This window comes from Mesoplodon mirus, assembly GCF_964341445.2.
Source record: "Mesoplodon mirus genome assembly, chromosome: 15".
In the NCBI taxonomy this organism is placed as follows: domain Eukaryota; kingdom Metazoa; phylum Chordata; class Mammalia; order Artiodactyla; family Ziphiidae; genus Mesoplodon; species Mesoplodon mirus.
The window spans coordinates 47,731,014-47,748,877 of NC_138991.1; the positions used below are offsets into that span (position 1 = coordinate 47,731,014).

General features: G+C 43.6%; 1 protein-coding gene across 1 annotated transcript; it reads right to left on the reverse strand.

Moving 5' to 3' along the window:
- Nucleotides 1-5,783: 5,783 nt before the first annotated feature.
- On the reverse strand, nucleotides 5,784-7,419 carry LOC309817430 (phosphomannomutase 2-like). Its single transcript, XM_082645761.1, is given in 2 exon segments — nucleotides 5,784-6,798; nucleotides 6,800-7,419. Coding segments are annotated over 2 exon segments (768 nt in total). The 5' UTR covers nucleotides 7,349-7,419; the 3' UTR covers nucleotides 5,784-6,579.
- Between the last annotated feature and the right edge of the window lie 10,445 nt (nucleotides 7,420-17,864).

A 17,864-nucleotide genomic window follows, 5' to 3' on the forward strand; every position in this document is an offset into this window, starting at 1 on the left:
AAGCCCACACGCCTAAAACCCGAGCTCTGCAACAAGAGACACCACTGCAATGAGAAGCCCGCGCACCACAAGGAAGAATAGCCCCCACTCCATGCAACTAGAGAAAGCCTGTGTGCAGCAACGAAGACCCAATGCAACCAAATAAATAAATAAAAATAAAATAAAATAAACACTTTAACTGTGAGTGACAGAAGCTCATTAGGGCTAGCTCAAGCAAATGAAGGGGAAATTAGTATTAAAGAATGACAGAAGTGTTTCATGAAGCCAAGAGCAGAAAGCTAGCCAAGCCCCAGGAGAGACTGGATCTAGAAAATGGAAAAACATTAACTAGATTCCCTGTCTCTGTCTCTCCCTCCATTCATGGCATACAACCTCCTCACAGCCCCCTAAAGTACCTGATATATTTCCCATCCCCCACAGGCACTATCACATAGTCTAAATTCCAAATACACAGTTTCTGCCCCAGTGCATCCCTAGTCCAATGAGCCATAGTTGGAGGTGGGGATGATGAGGAGAATCAGAAAACACAATTTCCGGGGCCCACCTATAGTAGTTGCCTATTGCATGCCTAAGGAAAACCCACTGCCCCTTCACTAATTGTCCATCCTCCATGGAGCATTCTGCCAAAAAGACAGAAGGCTTCTTTTTTTTTTTTTTTTTTTTTTTGGCAGAGCTCCACTTGGAGGATAGTCTACTCCTCTCTGCATGACCCCAGTGTTTTTCCAAGGCAATCATGGCAATTCTATTCCCTTTGCAAGGGATGGTTTTAGGAATAGACAGGATGCAGCTCTAGCCAATGATACATAAGGAAACATTCCTCACTAAAAACAGATACAGTGTCAAGATGGGCACTCTCCTGTTAATGTATGTTGTTGGGTCTGTATGTGACTGTATCAATTAGCTTGTGCTACATAACAAACCACCCCCAAATCTAGTGACTTAATATAGAATCATTCATTATTTCTTATGATTCTGTGCGTTGGCCAGGTGGTTCTTGTGGCCTGGGCTTCCTCAGCTGGGGCTGGATGGTCCAGAACAGCCTCACTCACATGTCTGACAATTGACAAGCTGGTTGGTCTAGAGGGGGTCAGCTGGGGGGTGGGGGAAGTGGCTCATTTCTATGCTATCAGCAAGCTGGTCACGAAATAGTGTCTCAGGTTCCAAAGTGCAGCAAGAGAAAACAACAACAACAACTCCAATGTGCAAGCACTTTTCAAGTGTCTTCTTGTGTCTCCTTACTATTGTCCCATTGACCAAAGCAAGTCACATGACTAAGTCCTAATGAGATGGAGAAGTAGACTATATCTCTTGATGGGAGTAGCTACAAATAGTGTAGCCATTTTTGCAACCTATCACAGTGATGCCTAGAACTCTAGTCATCTTGGGACCATGAGAGGTACCAGCCAGAGGATGGCAAATGAGAAGATGAAAACGATTCTCAATGATGATGTTGAACCAATGACGTTGTTAACCCTGCAGAGATGCTTCCTTGAAAGTTCTGGTTATGTCAGATAATTAATTTTCCTTTCTGTTTAAGATAGTTGAGTTGGTATTACATTATCTTTGCATATCAGTTGAGGTGTTGGGGGTGATATTTCCCAGACAACAAAAGATGGTTTGCCCACAGCCAGACATCCCAGGTTGGCTGGATATAAAAAAATTTCTGTGAAGAAATCCTGGCTGATTGCATGCCTAATATGAGCCAACTGGGATGGGTAGTTACCCAAAACTCAAACTTAAGCATCCTTAATATTATGTAGAGTCCAGAAAATTACAAGCAAAGTCCAGTTCTGAGGTCCAAAAATCCAAATACACGCATAACTGGTTAAAGAGAGGGTATAAAATGTAGAGGATGTAAAAGGATGTGGGGAGGTTTAAGCTCCATGTAAAGATATAACTTGTGTGATGATGTCTGTCATGGTCTCTGATGTGTAGGACCTAAAGAAAAAGGAGAAAGACATTATAGGAATATTAGGAAACAAGTAAATTGGACATTTACTTAATGTCAAATATGGCAAAGAGGTTAAGAACAGAGACTGTAAAATTTTTGTCACTGGTCACCTTAGCAAGAGCAGTTTCAGGGGCATGATATGGTGAAAAACAGACTACCAATTAAAGTGTAAAATAAAGAAGAGAAAAGAGGAATAATTAATATAGAATGCTATATTACCTAGGACTCTTTTGATTATGTACCACATAAACCCAATTTAAACCAGTTTGGTGGGAGAGGGGAGACTTGGTGACGCTTATAATTGATTTGGTGGCTCTTCAATCATAGAAACATCAAAAGGTAGCTAGCTTCAGGCATACCAGCATTCAGAGGTTTAAACTACATAACTGAAACACTGTCTTCTTTTCTCTCCATTTCTTGGTTCTGCTTGTCTTCTTCTCAGAAAAATCTTTGTCCACATGGAGAAGTAGAGGACATCCTTCCCAATGGCTCTTGTGAAGAAGGACTTTGAATGGTCGAGCTTGAGAGACCTGACCATCTCTGGGCAAGGAGATAGAGTGTTCTCATTGGCCATACGCTTGTTACCAAACCACACAGATGAAACATTTTTATGGAATAAGGAGAGTGATGATTCTCTAAAAGAAGAAAGAATGGGGGAGTGTATAACAGAGTTTTTAGACATGACACCAAAAGCAAGGAAAAATTGATAAATTGGAGATTAAATCATGAAAATTAAAAAAGTTTTCTCTGTGAAAGACCTTGTTAAGAGGATGAAAAGATAAGCTACAGACTGGAGAAAATATTAGTAACCCACAAAGGATGAGTATCTAGAATATATTAAAAACTGAAAACTTAACAATAAAAAAAAAATTAGAAAGTGGGCAAAAGACATGAACAGCCATTTCACATCACAAATAAGCACATGAAAATATGTTCAACATCATTAACCATCAGGAAAATGCAAATTAAAACCACAAAAATATATTACCACACACTCATCAGAATGACTAAAATTGAAAAATAGTGCTACTACCAAATGCTGATAAGAATTCAGAGAAACAAGATCACTCATACATTGTTGGTGGGAATGTAAAATGGTACAGTCACTCTGGAAAAGAGTATGGCAGTTTCCTACAAAACAAAATGTGCTTGGGACTCCATCATATTTGAAAAATTTTGTGCATCAACGGGCACAACCAATAGAATAAAAAGACAATCTACAGAGTAAGAGAAGATATTTGCAAATCATATATTTGACAAGGGATTAATATCCAGAAAATATTTTTAAAAACACTGCAACTCTACCACAGAAAACAAAAAACAAACAAACAAACAAAAAACACTGCAACTCTACAACAAATAATAAAATAACCCAATTTAAAAATGGGCAAAGAGGGGGCCTCCCTGGTGGCGCAGTGGTTGAGAGTCCGCCTGCCGATGCAGGGGATACGGGTTCGTGCCCCGGTCTGGGAGGATCCCATATGCCGCGGAGCGGCTGGGCCCGTGAGCCATGGCCGCTGGGCCTGCGCATCCGGAGCCTGTGCTCCGCAACGGGAGAGGCCACAACAGTGAGAGGCCCGCATACAAAAAAAAAAAAAAAAAAAAAAAAAAAAAAAAAAATGGGCAAAGAACTTGAATAGACATTTCTCCAAAGATGATATACAAATGGCCAATAGGCATATGAAAAAATGCTCACATCACAGACAAATGCAAATCAAAACCACAATGAGTTATTACCTCACACCCATTAGGATGGCTGCTATTTAAAAAAAAACACACACACACAGAAAATAACAAGTGTTGGTGGTGATGTGAAGAAATTGGAACCCTTGTACATTGTTGTTGGGATTGTAAAATAGTGCAGCTGCTGTGGAAAACAGCATGGAGTTTCCCAAAAAAATAAAATATAGAATTACCTTATAATCCAGCAATCCTACTTCTAAGTATATACCCAATAGAAGTGAAAGCAGGGTCTCAAAGAGATATTTGCACACTCACATTAATAACATCAGTATTCACAAGAGCCAGGAAGTGGAAGCAACACAACTGTCCATCAATGGATGAGTGGATAAACAAAATGTGGTAGATACATACAATGGAATATTATTCAGCCTGAAAAAGGAAGGAAATTCTGACACATGCTACCAAAAGGATGAAACTTGAGGATATTATGCTAAGTGAAATGAGCCAGCCAGGAAAAGACAAGTACTGTATGATTCCGCTTATATGAGGTACCCAGAAGTAGTCAAATTCATAGAAATAGAAAGTAGATAGTAGTTACCAGGAACTGGAGGGAGGGAGAAAGTGGAGTTGTTGTTTAAGGGGTGTAGTTTCAGATTTGCAAGAGGAAAAAGTTCTGGAGAACAAATGCTGCACAACAAATGTGAATATACTTAGCACTACGGAACTACACACGTAAAAATAGTTAAGATGATAAATTTTATGTACTGTTTTTTTTACCACAGTAAAATATAAAGACAGATGATTGATAGGTACATAGATAGATAGATAGATAATAGGTAGATAGATAGATAGGTAGGTAGATAGATAGATAAAAGTAAATAGATGCTTGCCATATGGGCTTAGCAACTGCACTGCACTCTTAGATATTTGTCCTAGATAAATAAAACCTCATGTTCACACAAAAACCTGTACACAAATATTCATAGAAACTTTATAATAGCCCCAAAATGGAGATAATCAAATGTGGGCAAATGGTTAAAAAAACTACAGTACATCTATATGGAATAGGAATACTATTAAAAATTTTTTTTAATAATGAAATATTGATATACACAACTTGGATGGATCTTAAGGAAATTATTCTGAGGGAAAAAAATCCAGTCCCCAAAATTACATACTGTATGTTTCCATTTATACAACATTCTTGAAATGACAAAAATTATAGAAATGGAAAACATATTAATTATTTCCAAGAGCAAGGGGGAAGGAGGAAGGGAGGTGGTGTGGCCATAAAAAGATAGCATGAGAGATCCTTGCAGTGATGAGATTGTCCTTTATCTTGACTATGGTGGTGGTCACAAAGCCTAAACATGTGATATATCACATGACACTAAACACACACAAACACACGAGTACATGTAACACTGGTGAAATCGGAATAGATCGGTTGATTATACGTACTATTGTGCTACAGTTATACAGGGTGTTTCCACTGAAGGAAACTGGGCAAAGGCATATGGGATCTCTCTGTATTCTTTCTTTTTTTTTTTTTTTTTTTTTTTTAGGAAACAATAAAATCACTTTAATTTGCTACTCTTCATTTTGAAAGATCATTACAGTATGGTGTAAAATTCAGCCAGGAAGGATGCCACAGGACGGCAGAGTCCTGTGAACGAGTGAGAACCGTCACACCAGTGTGTGGCCCTGGGCAGGTGAGGGGGCTGACCTCACAGCCTGGCGCTGATCCTGAGCTGAGACAAGCCGGGCTGGGGGAGGGTTGAGGGGAATCAGGTTCCTCTGTGATGAAGGTACCTGGTGGGGGCTGAGAGGTGGGCTGCTCAGAGCACCTCTGCAATCCCCACTTCAGATTCAGGTCTGCAAGCCCCCAGCAGAGGCCATGCCTGGACTGATGCCGGCCCCGACACTGGTCTGTGGAGGGAGATGCTCAAAAGTGACACAGCAACCGTTTTCTTGGAAAGCTCTCTTCCGTGTTCTGTGTTGTGGACGAGGCTCCGAGCTGCCTTCCAGTTATACAAGGAACTTGCAGAAAGCGGGAGGGAGGAGTGAGGGTTGCAGGCCTGACCACAGTAGCTCCAAAGGCCTGGGTGGATGGGCTTATTATTCAAAGATTGGCAGAGAAACGGTACAGCTCCTGATCTGTTAGTCCAGGCTCTCCCCTGATCCCTGCGGAACTAGGGCAAACAGGCCTGGGGACAGCAGGAGGAGGTTCTTTGGGTGAAGTGTGACCGCCCTGGTCAGCCTCTGGGCCTGGGCTCAGAGCTGCGTCCCGGGAGGGCCGTGTGCCAGTTCTCGGCAGGGTTGGTTCCACTGCCTCTGTCCCAATGGCTAGGAAACCAGCGGGCTCTTCAAAGTGTAGTGGATACAGAGCTACCCCTGCTTCCTGGGCCAGCTAGGTGCAAAGTCCCTGGGGTCAGTGGTCACTCGGCCAGTGCTCTCACGGGGGAGCTTCATTTCTGGAAGTGTTTTTAACCATCTGTCCCAGGGTCAGATCATTGTAAACGTCCTGTCCTTTCTTTCTCATCACCAAAGCCCCCATCCTGGTACTGATGCAGAGGGTCCCAACGTGAATATCTGTTACATTTTCCACGAGACCCATGAGGAAATAGGGAGGGTCCAGGCACATTCGTTCTTCCTGTATCATTCTAGAATGATGGGGAAGTTTAAAAACAAAAAAACCCCAGGTGTACTGTGATCGCATGTATCAGGGCAGGGCTGGGGGTCCTGAGACTCGGGGTGGGGATGAAACCCTCTGTTGGAGACAGTCCTTTGAACCATTCTTGACAAGCCTTTTCTTCTCCCTTCTGGCTGCTTCTAGCACTGGAGGCAGAGGGCCATTTCCCTGCTGAGTGAGGACCCGAGTGACAACTGTACAGTGGGCTGGGGGTGGGCGTGGCGGGACCCCCCTCCCACGGGGAGAGGGATGGTCAGCAGAAGAGCTCCTCACAGATCCTGCGTGTGTCCTCGGGCGCCGTCACGGTGTAGCCCACCGTCCTCGGGTCTGCGAAGATCTCGTGGTCGTTCCCGCCTGGCATGGTTTTGTCACCAAAGAAATAAATGGTCTTATAGCCATCCTTTTCCACATGTCCCAGGCAATACCTCTTGTCCCATCCATCAGGGAAGACATCAAAGCTGATCTGGCCTCCTGCCGAGCGGGGAGGGAGACACACAAGCTATGGAAAACATGAGGCCTTTCCCTGCAAACTCTTTCCGCAGATCCTCCACGAATTTCTGTCTTATACTTTCTTTTTGATCCAGTTCGTAGAACTCAATGCGTTCTTCTTGGCTGCAGCTTCTTCCGACGGGGGACACATTCAACATCCCATTTCGGAATTCAATGAAAGTACCCCTCTTCTTCGGGAGTTTAATCTTCGCCATGTAGCTCAGACAGTAGTTGATTAAATCTTGGATTAGGGCCTCACCCAGGTGACTTTGAATATTCTGTTTGCACAAGAATTTCCCATCTTTGTATGCTACCAAGCCATTTTCTGGAAACACATAATCATATTTTTCAACCACATTGTTTCCCAGTTGCTCCTGTACTTTCTCAAAGTCCGACCCGCCTACGACTCCAACTTTGATCTTCTGCCTCAGTTTTTGTAGAAAGCAATCCATGTCTTTGGTAATTTTCTGCCGTGGGGCCGTCAGGGTCCCGTCCACGTCGAAGAGGCAGAGCGCTGGGCCGGGGACCGCCATGACCCCAGTTTCCACGCGAACCTTACAGGATTTGCTGGCACCTGGAACCCGTCTCGGAACTTCCGGGACCAGCCCCCATGCCGCAGGGCACGCCGGGAGGAGGAGAATCTCTCTATATTATTTCTTACATCTGCACATCCATTTACAATTACGTCAAAATAAAAACATCTTTAAAATGTATACCATATGTACTTTTCTAGACGTTTGAATGGAGAGTGATACAATCATGATTTGCGGCAAAGGTAGTGTAAAGAAATGGAGTTTTATTTTTTGATGATAAAGACATTATCAGACGGGGAGAAAGAAGGCAATGGCAGGGAAAGGATGAAAGTTCAGAGTATAGAGAGTTAATTGCTGGAGCAAGGCTCCTGGGGAGAAGAGAGGAAATACAATGGATGAAGAGATGAAGCACTTACCCTTGAAAACTAGAGAGGATCCTTGTCCTGGAGGAACACAGTGACAGTGGTAAGGACTGGGAAAATACAGATGTTTCAAAAGGGAGGAGGGAGAAGTTGAGGTTGTTTTAGCTTGTTGGCCTATATATTTTCTAGAAGTAAAGTCAAAACTTGGGAATAGAGACACAATCACGTGGGGGCTTGAGGAAAGTGGTAAAGCCTTGTGTCATGGAAAAGTGAACAACTAAAGATTTTTTAAAAGTTTTTGACCAGCATAAAAGTCAAGCTAAGGATGGTGTGTTAGTCAGGGTTCTCTAGAGAAACAGAAATAATAAGGTGTATATGTGTATATATACATATATATATATATATAGAGAGAGAGAGAGAGAGAGAGAGAGAGAGAGAGATTTATTGTAAGGAATTGGCTCATGTGATTATGGAGGCTGGAAAGTCCCAAAATTTGCAGGCTGAGTAGGCAAGCTGGACACCCAGTAGAGATGATGGTGTAGCTCCATTCAGAATCTGAAGGCCTGAGAACCAGGAGAGCTGGTGATGTAAGTTCCAGTCCAAAGGCTGGCAGACTACACCCAGAGAGAGCCAATGTTTCAGTTAAAGTCTGAAGGCGGGGAAAATCCAATGTCTCAGCTCAAAGTCCATCAGGCAGGAGGAGTTCCCTCTTACTCAGGTGAGAATCAGGCTTTTTGCTCTATTCAGGCCTTCAACTGATTTGACAAGACCCACACAATAGGGGAGGGCAATCTGCTTTACTCAGTCTACTGATTCAAATGTGAATCTCATCCAAACACATCTTCACAGACACATCCATAATAATGTTTGACCAAATATCTGGGCACCCTATAGCCCAGCCAAGTGGGCACATAAAATTAACCACAACAAATGGAAACTAAGAATTTTTCATGAAGCCAGAGAGTATGATGCTATGATTCCTCTCCAGTCATACTGAAAAGCCTGAGAATAGGAACTGAGAAAATGGATGGCCAGAAAGGCAGAGGTGTGGAAGAATTGGGATTATTGGCCTGAGAGGTGTTCATTGGACTGACCACAGTCTTGCAGCTGGGGAGAAAAGTGAAGCCAGAAGAGGTTGAGGGACCAGTGGCATTGATGAGATTGAAAAATAGGTTAAGTGGAAATGAAGGTGTGGAAGAGGTGGGAAGATGGGAAGTTATGATCAGTAGGTGGAAGTGTCCCTTTTAACATTTTTCAAATAGAGCCATTCTGGCTGATGCCCAAGTCCTGGTGTGGCCACGAGAGAGTAGAGAAGATCGTTAGTTGAGAAGATCACAGAACAGTCATCCAAAGTGTTGGGAAAGTGATCTGTAAGGGCACTAAAATTGCTCACAGTGGTAATGGAGAGGGGAAGAAGAAATTACCTCCTTAGAGAGCCAGGTTTCAATTAAGGCAAAGTGTAGAGCTGGCTTCTTGTGGAGAAGATTCTACAACATGCTCGTTATGAGTGCAGGCGATAGATGTTAGATAGATGATAGACAGATAGATAGATAGATAGATGTATGATAGATAGATAAGTACACATATAGGTACATGTATTCTGACTACCTAGATACTTAGAACCTCCCTGATTCCTGGCCTCAAAGACTGACCTTTAGTTTACCTGCAGCTATTTAAAAATCTAATAATTTTTTTCTAAGGTTAGCCAGAGTCCGTTTACATTGTTTACAATGAAAGTATCCTGAATGATGCACTAAGGCAATTGACTCTTGCTGCCATGATGTGGAGATAGTTATCACAGACATGCTCAGTTTCATGAGCCACACTTCAAGGACTCTGGCAGAAGAAAGCAACACTGGAGACTTTTATTTCTTTCCACGAGAAGAGCCTAGGAACAAAAGATGTGAGTTGCCAAGAGATTTTCAATTCTCTGTAAGGAAGAACTTCCTGTACATTAGAGGTGCTCAGCAATTTGATGGAATGAATGGAAGGAAGGAGGGAATGAGACAAGTTAAGTTTTTTTTTTAATTTATTTATTTTTGGCTGTGTTGGGTCTTCGTTGCTGCACGCGGGCTTTCTCTAGTTGCAGCGAGCGGGGACTACTCTTCGTTGTGGTGCACAGGCTTCTCATTGCGGTGGCTTCTCTTGTCGTGGAGCATGGGCTCTAGGCACGCGGGCTTCAGTAGCTGTGGCACACGGGCTCAGTAGTCGTGGTTCACGGGCTTCTAGAGTGCAGGCTCAGTAGTTGTGGTGCATGGGCTCAGTTGCTCCGTGGCATGTGGGATCTTCCTGGACCAGGAATCGAACCCGTGTCCCCTGCATCAGCAGGCAGACTCCTAACCACTGCACCACCAGGGAAGTCCAAGTTAAGACCTTCTGATGTCATTGCCTTTGCTTCTTCTTAGTTTGGAAACCATGGCATGCATGGGAACCCCAGCCATCTAGATCCTCTGGAAGACAGAAGGCAGGCTCCAGATTTAAGAGTTTCTCCTTGTGTTGAGCTAAATCCGGCTCCCTCCAACTTCCATATAATATTCTTCACTCCGAGAATAAATCTATTGCCTCTGCCATATGACAACCCTTCACACATTGGAAAACAGCTCTCATACCCCTCCCTCTCTCCTAGCAGTTCTACAGGTAAAGCCTTCCTACTTCCTTCTGCATTATAGTAACAAGTCCCTGAATATCTAGTTGACCTTTTGTCTAAACATGCTGTAGTTCCATTGCCTTTATCAAAGTGGAGGGCCCAGAAGTGAGACACGGTGCTCCAAACATGGTCTGTTCTGTGAAGGATGGGGAATTTTTCCTGCTTTATTTCTAATGTTATTCTCCTCGTAATGTGTCCTAACTCTGCCACACTCCCGGTTGGCCTGTGTGCCCATTTCCCTCCATCCTGTCTGCATATCTCTTACTAGGCCTCAACCTCACTCTGCTTTCTCCCTGCCCTGTTTATAATCGTTCCTGGGCCTATCTTTTTTCCTGCCTTCTTGAAGTACCTTGGTGAATAGCAGCATCAGTGACTCTGGAACATTAAGGTAGTCACGGAAGAACTAAAACTTTGGTGGAATTCCTTACATCTACTTATTGTTTTGTAAATTGATGCCCATACACGGAGGGCAAGGAGAGACGGAAGAAAGAGGCAGCCACTCCAGATTGGTAGGTGGCCAGGGTAATACGCAAACAAACTTACATATGAGGCTTGTCTTAGGCTACTGCAAGATGAGTAGATCTCTGCACCCACCTGCTAGAATCTGAAAAATTTATGTAGAGGCCTTAGCAGGGTTCAGTCACATATCTAGCCCAGAATGTGTTGACAACACACTGCTCTCTCAAGGCTGCGTCCTTGGAACAGCTCTCACTGTGGGAACAGTGGGCTGAATGCTCACATTCCAAGGATGGGGTGGGGGTGAGGAGTCTCCCGCTGCCCGGGTCAACCGCCACACACGTCCTCTCCATGACCTTCTCCAACACTATTGTTTCAGCCTCCGTTCCTCAAAAGAGCAGAGCCTGAAAGAGGGGTTTAACTTGGAAAGTGATTCCAAAGAGGTGGAGGATGAAGAAAAGTGAATCAGAGGAGTGAGAGCCACCTAGGCATAAGCTATTCAGCTGGTTACCACCATGGGCAGCTAGGGCTCAGTCCTGCAGAGGTCCCTCGCAGGAGCCATGGGGGATGCTCTTCAGAACATGGGACTCAAGAGGGGAGTGATACATCCGTGGCTCCCGTCCTTCATTTGTCAAGGGTTGCTCCGTGGCTGGTCAGCCCCTTGCACATCCAGGTGTGTGACTGAGTCAGAATAGTTGTGCAGGTCCTTACATTTGCACCATCTGGAGGTGGCAGAAAAGCCCTGGGATAGAGAGTGACAGGTACAGTATCACTAAAGTGAGATGCTCTCTGTTTGCAACTGGGCACAACTAGGTGCCACAGTGCTGGCTGGAGTAAAAAAGTGAACCTAAGAGGATGTGAGGGAGAGCAAAACTGTGTCCTAGGCATTTTTATGGTTTAGTGCTGCGGGTTTTATTATATATGGGGATAGTGACATGACCAAATATCTCAATCCAGTCCTGATAGCAACACAGAAGATTCCAAAGAAGCATCTCTCCTTGTCCATCCTGTTCCATGCCAATTCCTCCCCAGGCTCTGGAACTCATGCCCAGCTCCTGGGGGACTTTGCTCAACAAATACTCCCTAACACCATGAATCTTCAACTAGACTTCCATGATGCGCCAGAGCAGTGTGGGTCTTTCCCTTTCCTCCATCCACACAACAGCACCAGGGGGCCTTCCCCTCCCTTGTCATTCTTCATGCTGTGACATAACCATGGAGGTCTCCTCGTGGTCCTTGGCTGTCCATAGCTTCAGCTCTGAGACTGCTTTAGAATCTCCTGTTAGCAATTCATGCCCAGCCTCATCCCTATCGTTGGTAGCATGTCCTTCTTTCCACCTTTCAGACACATCGTCTAAAATCTATCCTCAGGCTTCCCTGGTGGCGCAGTGGTTGGGAATCCGCCTGCCGATGCAGGGGACACGGGTTCGTGCCCCGGTCCTGGAAGATCCCACATGCCACGGAGCAGCTGGGCCCGTGAGCCATGGCCGCTGAGCCTGCGCATCTGGAGCCTGTGCTCCGCAACGAGAGAGGCCACAACAGTGAGAGGCCCGCGTACCGCAAAAAAAAAAAAAAATCTATCCTCACTGGAGGGCTCTTTTTGTAGACACACTCCTTCATTGGGTGCCCTCTCCTCATCTTTATTCTAATCTACCATTGTGAGCATTTCCCAATTCTCTTGACCTAGCTTCCTCTCCAAGCCTCATTTTTTTCTTAATTGTCTGATATCTCAGTAGTAGTTCCGACTCTTTCAGATCCAAGTGAGAAAAACTGAATGTAAAATGAATTGAGGGGCTTCCCTGGTGGCATAGTGGTTAAGACTCCGCCTGCCAATACAGAGGACACGGGTTCGAGCCCTGGTCCGGGAAGATCCCACATGCCGCAGAGCAACTAAGCCCGTGCGCCACAACTATTGAGCATGCGCTCTAGAGCCCACAAGCCACAACTACTGAAGCCCGTGCGCCTAGAGGCTGTGCTCTGCAACGAGAGAAGCCACTGCAGTGAGAAGTCTGCACACCGCAACGAAGAGTAGCCCTCACTCGCTGCAACTAGAGAAAGCCCGTGTGCAGCAAAGAAGACACAATGCAGCCAAAATTTAATTAATTAATTAACTAATTTTAAAAAAATAAAAGGAAGTATAAACACAGACACTTTCACACATTGTTTGTGTGAGCACATGTTGGTACAACTTCTTTGAAAGGAAATTATTAGATAACTATCAAAAATTTTAAATGTGGGGGAAACCTTTGACCCAGGAATTCTAGTTTGAGGAATTTATCCTAGACATACTCTCAAATCTAAGATGTTTGCTCAAGGTTATTTTTTCGGTCCTTGTTTGTAGTGGCAAAAAACGGGAAATAATCTTTCCCAATTACTGGGAAAAGAGTTCGTTATATTACAGAATTCCCATATAAGGATACTACAAAGCCATTTTTTAATGAGGTAGATTTTTATGGGCTCTGATACTAAACAAATTCCAAGATATTCTGGTGGGGGCATGAAAGTCTGTATGTGATACACCCACTAGTGGAAAAAGAGTCAAGGATGAGAGAGAGAGAGAGAAAGAGATCAGAGACAGAGACAGAGAGATACAGACAGACAGACCGACTATACACAGAACAAGTCTGAAAACTTACATAAGAAAGAGATAATAGTAATTGCTCCCAGGGATTCAGATAAAAGAGAAACTTCATTTTCATTATATACACTTTGTTACTCTTTGAATGTTACCATTTTATTTTTTTTTTCTATAAAATATTTCAATGAAAACTACTAAGAGGTTGGAAATGCCGGAGAGGAGGAAAAGAAAATAAAGCTCCCATAAGCCTAGTTAAAAAAATTTTTTTTCTACAAAGAAAGACGATCCCGTCCCCTAAGTTATCCACTAACAAGTATTGAGTTCAGGTTCTTGCAGAACTGTTTCTGTTTATAACAACATGGTAGAATGATATTTTGCTTTCATTTACAGATTTTTCTACACTTTCCCTCTCCCCACTGTCTTTCCTGCACCCAAGCAGGCAGAAAGCCAGCTTTGAAAGTCCTTGGCCCAGAGGAGGTTCATGGCAGGTCCAAAAAGCAGAACACCACCAAGATTTCTTGGCTTTGCTCCAAAAATCCAAGCCCATAGGAGAGTGTAGAGGGTTTGCAGAAGATCTAGAAGGGAGAGGAAAGTTTTCAGGAATAAAAGGAACTGGAGAAGACAAAGATGGTGAGTTTATGTTTTACACCGATAGAAGGTCGCTCCTATCATAGCTGTGTCTGATTCACCTCTCAGGGGCAGAAAACAAAGCATGAGTGCTGGGAGGCATTTACACATTCAAACAAGAGGAAGAGGGCAGTAGGGGAGCATGAGGAAGAGGAAAGGAGAACTTAGAGCAGCTCGAGCGTGCCAAAAATAAACTAGAGGAAGAAGCTAATAGTGTGATCAGATAAGAAAAAGAAAGTACTGCACGGAGGAGAAAGAATTTCCATTAGGGTGAAGGACATGAAAAGGCAATTCACAGACAAGGAAATACAAATGGCTTATAAACATAGGAGGAAACATTCGCTCTCACACACAATTAAGGGAATGCAAATTAAAACAATAATGAGATACCATTTTCCTCTGTCGAACTGGCAAAGACAAGGTAGACGCCAGCCGGTAAGTGCCTCTGCGCAAGTTAGAAAATGGCGCCCCCTTCTGGGAAGATGCGTCTAGTGACGGGGGACTGGGCGCGTCCTGGATTTCAGTGCCACTTGCCCCCAGCCTGGACCTTTTGCAAACAGACTTGTGTCCCTCTGCAAAACAGAAAGAAGGTTGAGAATACATCTTAGAAAGATGCTGAAAAACAAACAAACACTCTCCCACTCCTGAAATAACATTTTCTTGTTTTAACACTATAATTCTAAATAATATGATTATACCTGTATGTCTTAAATTACCAGCTTGAAGCTACGTTATCTCCGTTGCTAAGAAAGAAGTGAAATTTAGCTCAGCTTCATTCTCCTTTCCTGCTTTCCCGGTTTTTGTATGATAGTATTTTTAGTGAATTCCTACAGTTAGTCAAGAAATATGTATTAAGAATCTAAACACAGTAGGTTCTTTTCTAGGTGCTTCGTTGTTCTTGCGACTTTATTATTTTTATCTTTTTCTTGCCTTTATGATTTTAAACAATACATTTAATCCTTTATTTTTGCGATCCACAGAAGCCATCCTAATTCATATGAATTCAGGTTTTTGCTCTTGTGCTTTTGCAAATATAGAAACTAGCTCTGACTAGAGCTTTAAAAGGAGTGGGGACTTGCAACAAGAAAAGGGTGCTGGCTGGATACCGGGGTGTTCTACAGAATCCAAGGAAGGGCTGAACAACCAGGGGTCAGCAGGGTCAACAGCCAGGACAGCTTCTGAGCCAGAGCAGCAGCAGGAATGTGCTGAATTCCTCCAGCTCCACATGGGTTCAGGGGTGTTAGGGTCGTGTGGTATAGACATGGCTGCCAAGACAGTTGCAGAGAAAGGGGATCTGTTGCACCACAATCCCCAGACCTGGCGCCTATCACACAAGCATTAACCTGTCTATGCATCAGAATGTTGCTGAGTGAGAATGGACTCAGGATCTTTTTGGAGGAAAAATAGATAATATGTCCCCTATATCCCTTGACAGAACTACCTAGAGACCAGACTGCCCATGCCCCCAGGGGCCTTGTTCTCTCCCCTGCCAGAGAATCCCCAAGTTTTTTTGCACCCACTCTTCTTGGCCAATCACTCCCCTTCTTTTGATGCAAACCTTGCTTTGGTGGACTGAGTTTATAAGCAATCTGGGCAGAGGAACCTGACTTCTGTGTTCTTTTCCTTTCTGAACACAAAGGTGCCGGCCTGTCCCCTGTTGGAAGCCGCCAGATAACCTCAAGGAGGGAATGACTGAACCACGTTGGGGTTGGAAGATGCCTACTGCAGGGAAATCCATGTGAAATGCTTAGAACAGAGCCTGGCACTGGCTAAGTACCATATAAGTGTGTGCTCAAAAAACCAAAACATGCTGTTAGCCTTGGTGTCACACCTACCTGAGTTCAGATTCCAGCCCCGCTACATGCTAGTTTTGAAGCTTTGAGCTGTGTATTCGTTTCCTAGGGCTGCTGTAACAAACTGATGGCTTTATAAAAATACGTACATATATAAATGCGTTGTCTCACAGTTCTCCAGGCTAGAAGTTTGAAATCATGAAGTCTGTAGAAATCCTTATTTGCTTCTTCCTAATTTTTTTTTTTGCCACGTGGCGTGTGGGATCTTAGTCCCCAGACCAAATATTGAACCCGTGTACCCTGTAGTGGAAGTGCAGAGTCTTAACCACTGGACCGTTAGGGCAGTCCGGCTTCTTCCTACTTTCTAATGGTTTTCCAGTTTCTTCGGTGTTCCTTGGCTTGTAGGTGCATCACCACAATTCTCCGTCTTCACATGGTGGCCTTCCTGTGTCTCTGCATTTAGTTTTCCTTCTGCAAATGCCTGTGTCCACATGTCCCCTTTTTATAAGGATACCAGTCATGTTGAATTAGTGGTCTCCCTACTCCTGTATGGCCTCATCTTAACTAATCACATTAGCAATGACCCTACTTCCAAATGAGGTCACATTCTGAGGTCCTGGGGTAGGACTTCACCATATTTTGGGGGGATTACACAGTTCAACCCATAAAAGCTTGTTTCTTCACCTCCTAGGCCTCAATTTCTCCAAGTGTAAAGTAAGAATAACTGTGGCTGTCTTGTAGATCAATATATCTAAACACAGAAAGACGTTTGAGATAGTTCGCTCAGACAAATAGGAAGTTTCAGAGTAAAACATATGCCATGATTTGTGTGTTTGGATGTGAACAGAAAATTTCTGGAAGGATGCAAAAGAAATACAGCAGTGTTATCTCTGGGGAGGGGGATTGGTGAGCTTGGAGGGCAAGGGGAAGAGGGGTTGAACCTTCCCATTAGGTCCCTTTAGTTCTGCTTGACTTGCTTTATTTTGTTTTTATAATTTAATAATAAAAAAGTGGAATAAACCACAGTGGCTTCTGCCTGGTTGTGTTGTTGTGAGGATCAAATAAATGTGGATTGTAAACCATTTGGCCCGGTAAGTGCTCGCTGAATGGTGACTGACTGTGGGTATTCTCATTGCAGTTTTCACCAAAACATCCATTTAATAGACAAAAACTGTAAACAAGCTAAATTGTCCAACTAATGGGAAAGATTTATTCAAGAAATTACTGTTCACCTACTTGATTTATTATTAAGCAGCATTAAAAATTAGATTGACCAGGGCTTCCCTGGTGGCGCAGTGGTTGGGAGTCCGCCTGCCGATGCAGGGGATGCGGGTTCCTGCCCCGGTCTGGGAGGATCCCACATGGCGCGGAGCGGCTGGTCCCATGAGCCATGGCCGTTGAGCCTGCATGTCCAGAGCCTGTGCTCCGCAACGGCAGAGGCCACAGCAGTGAGGGGCCCGCGTACCGCAAAAAAAAAAAAAAAAAAAAATTACATTGACCAGAAGTCCACAATAACAAGGAAAACTATTCACAACATAACTGAAAGGGAAAAATAAAAAGCAAGATACAAATTTTAAACTTTGTAGCATTTAAACAAAATAATGTAACCAATGTAACAAAATCATGTAACCAATATACAAGAGTAGCTTTACCAGTGTAGCAGGATTATGAGTATTTTTTTTAATCCTTCCTTTTTTTTTGTCATCTTGTTAATAGTTTCCTTTTTTTTTTTTTTTTTTTTTTTAAGGAACATGCCCTATTTTTACAACAAGGGGAATAAAATCATTGGAAGTAAAAAGAGACTGAGAGATTAAATGACATTTAAGTGATATTATTTCCCCTTTAGAAGGATTTCATATCCAGGCAAATGATCACCCTCCCCACTTTACAGAAATCCTCATTTTCCAGAGAGAGAGAACCAGCTCCAACATCAGCACTGAGAAGCTAATACTGAGCAGGACCCTGTGGAACTCCTGGGCACAAAAGCCTTTCTGTGTCCCCCATTTCTTTGATTACAGGAAATAGGCTTCATTCAAGCCTCCATGAGTTCCAG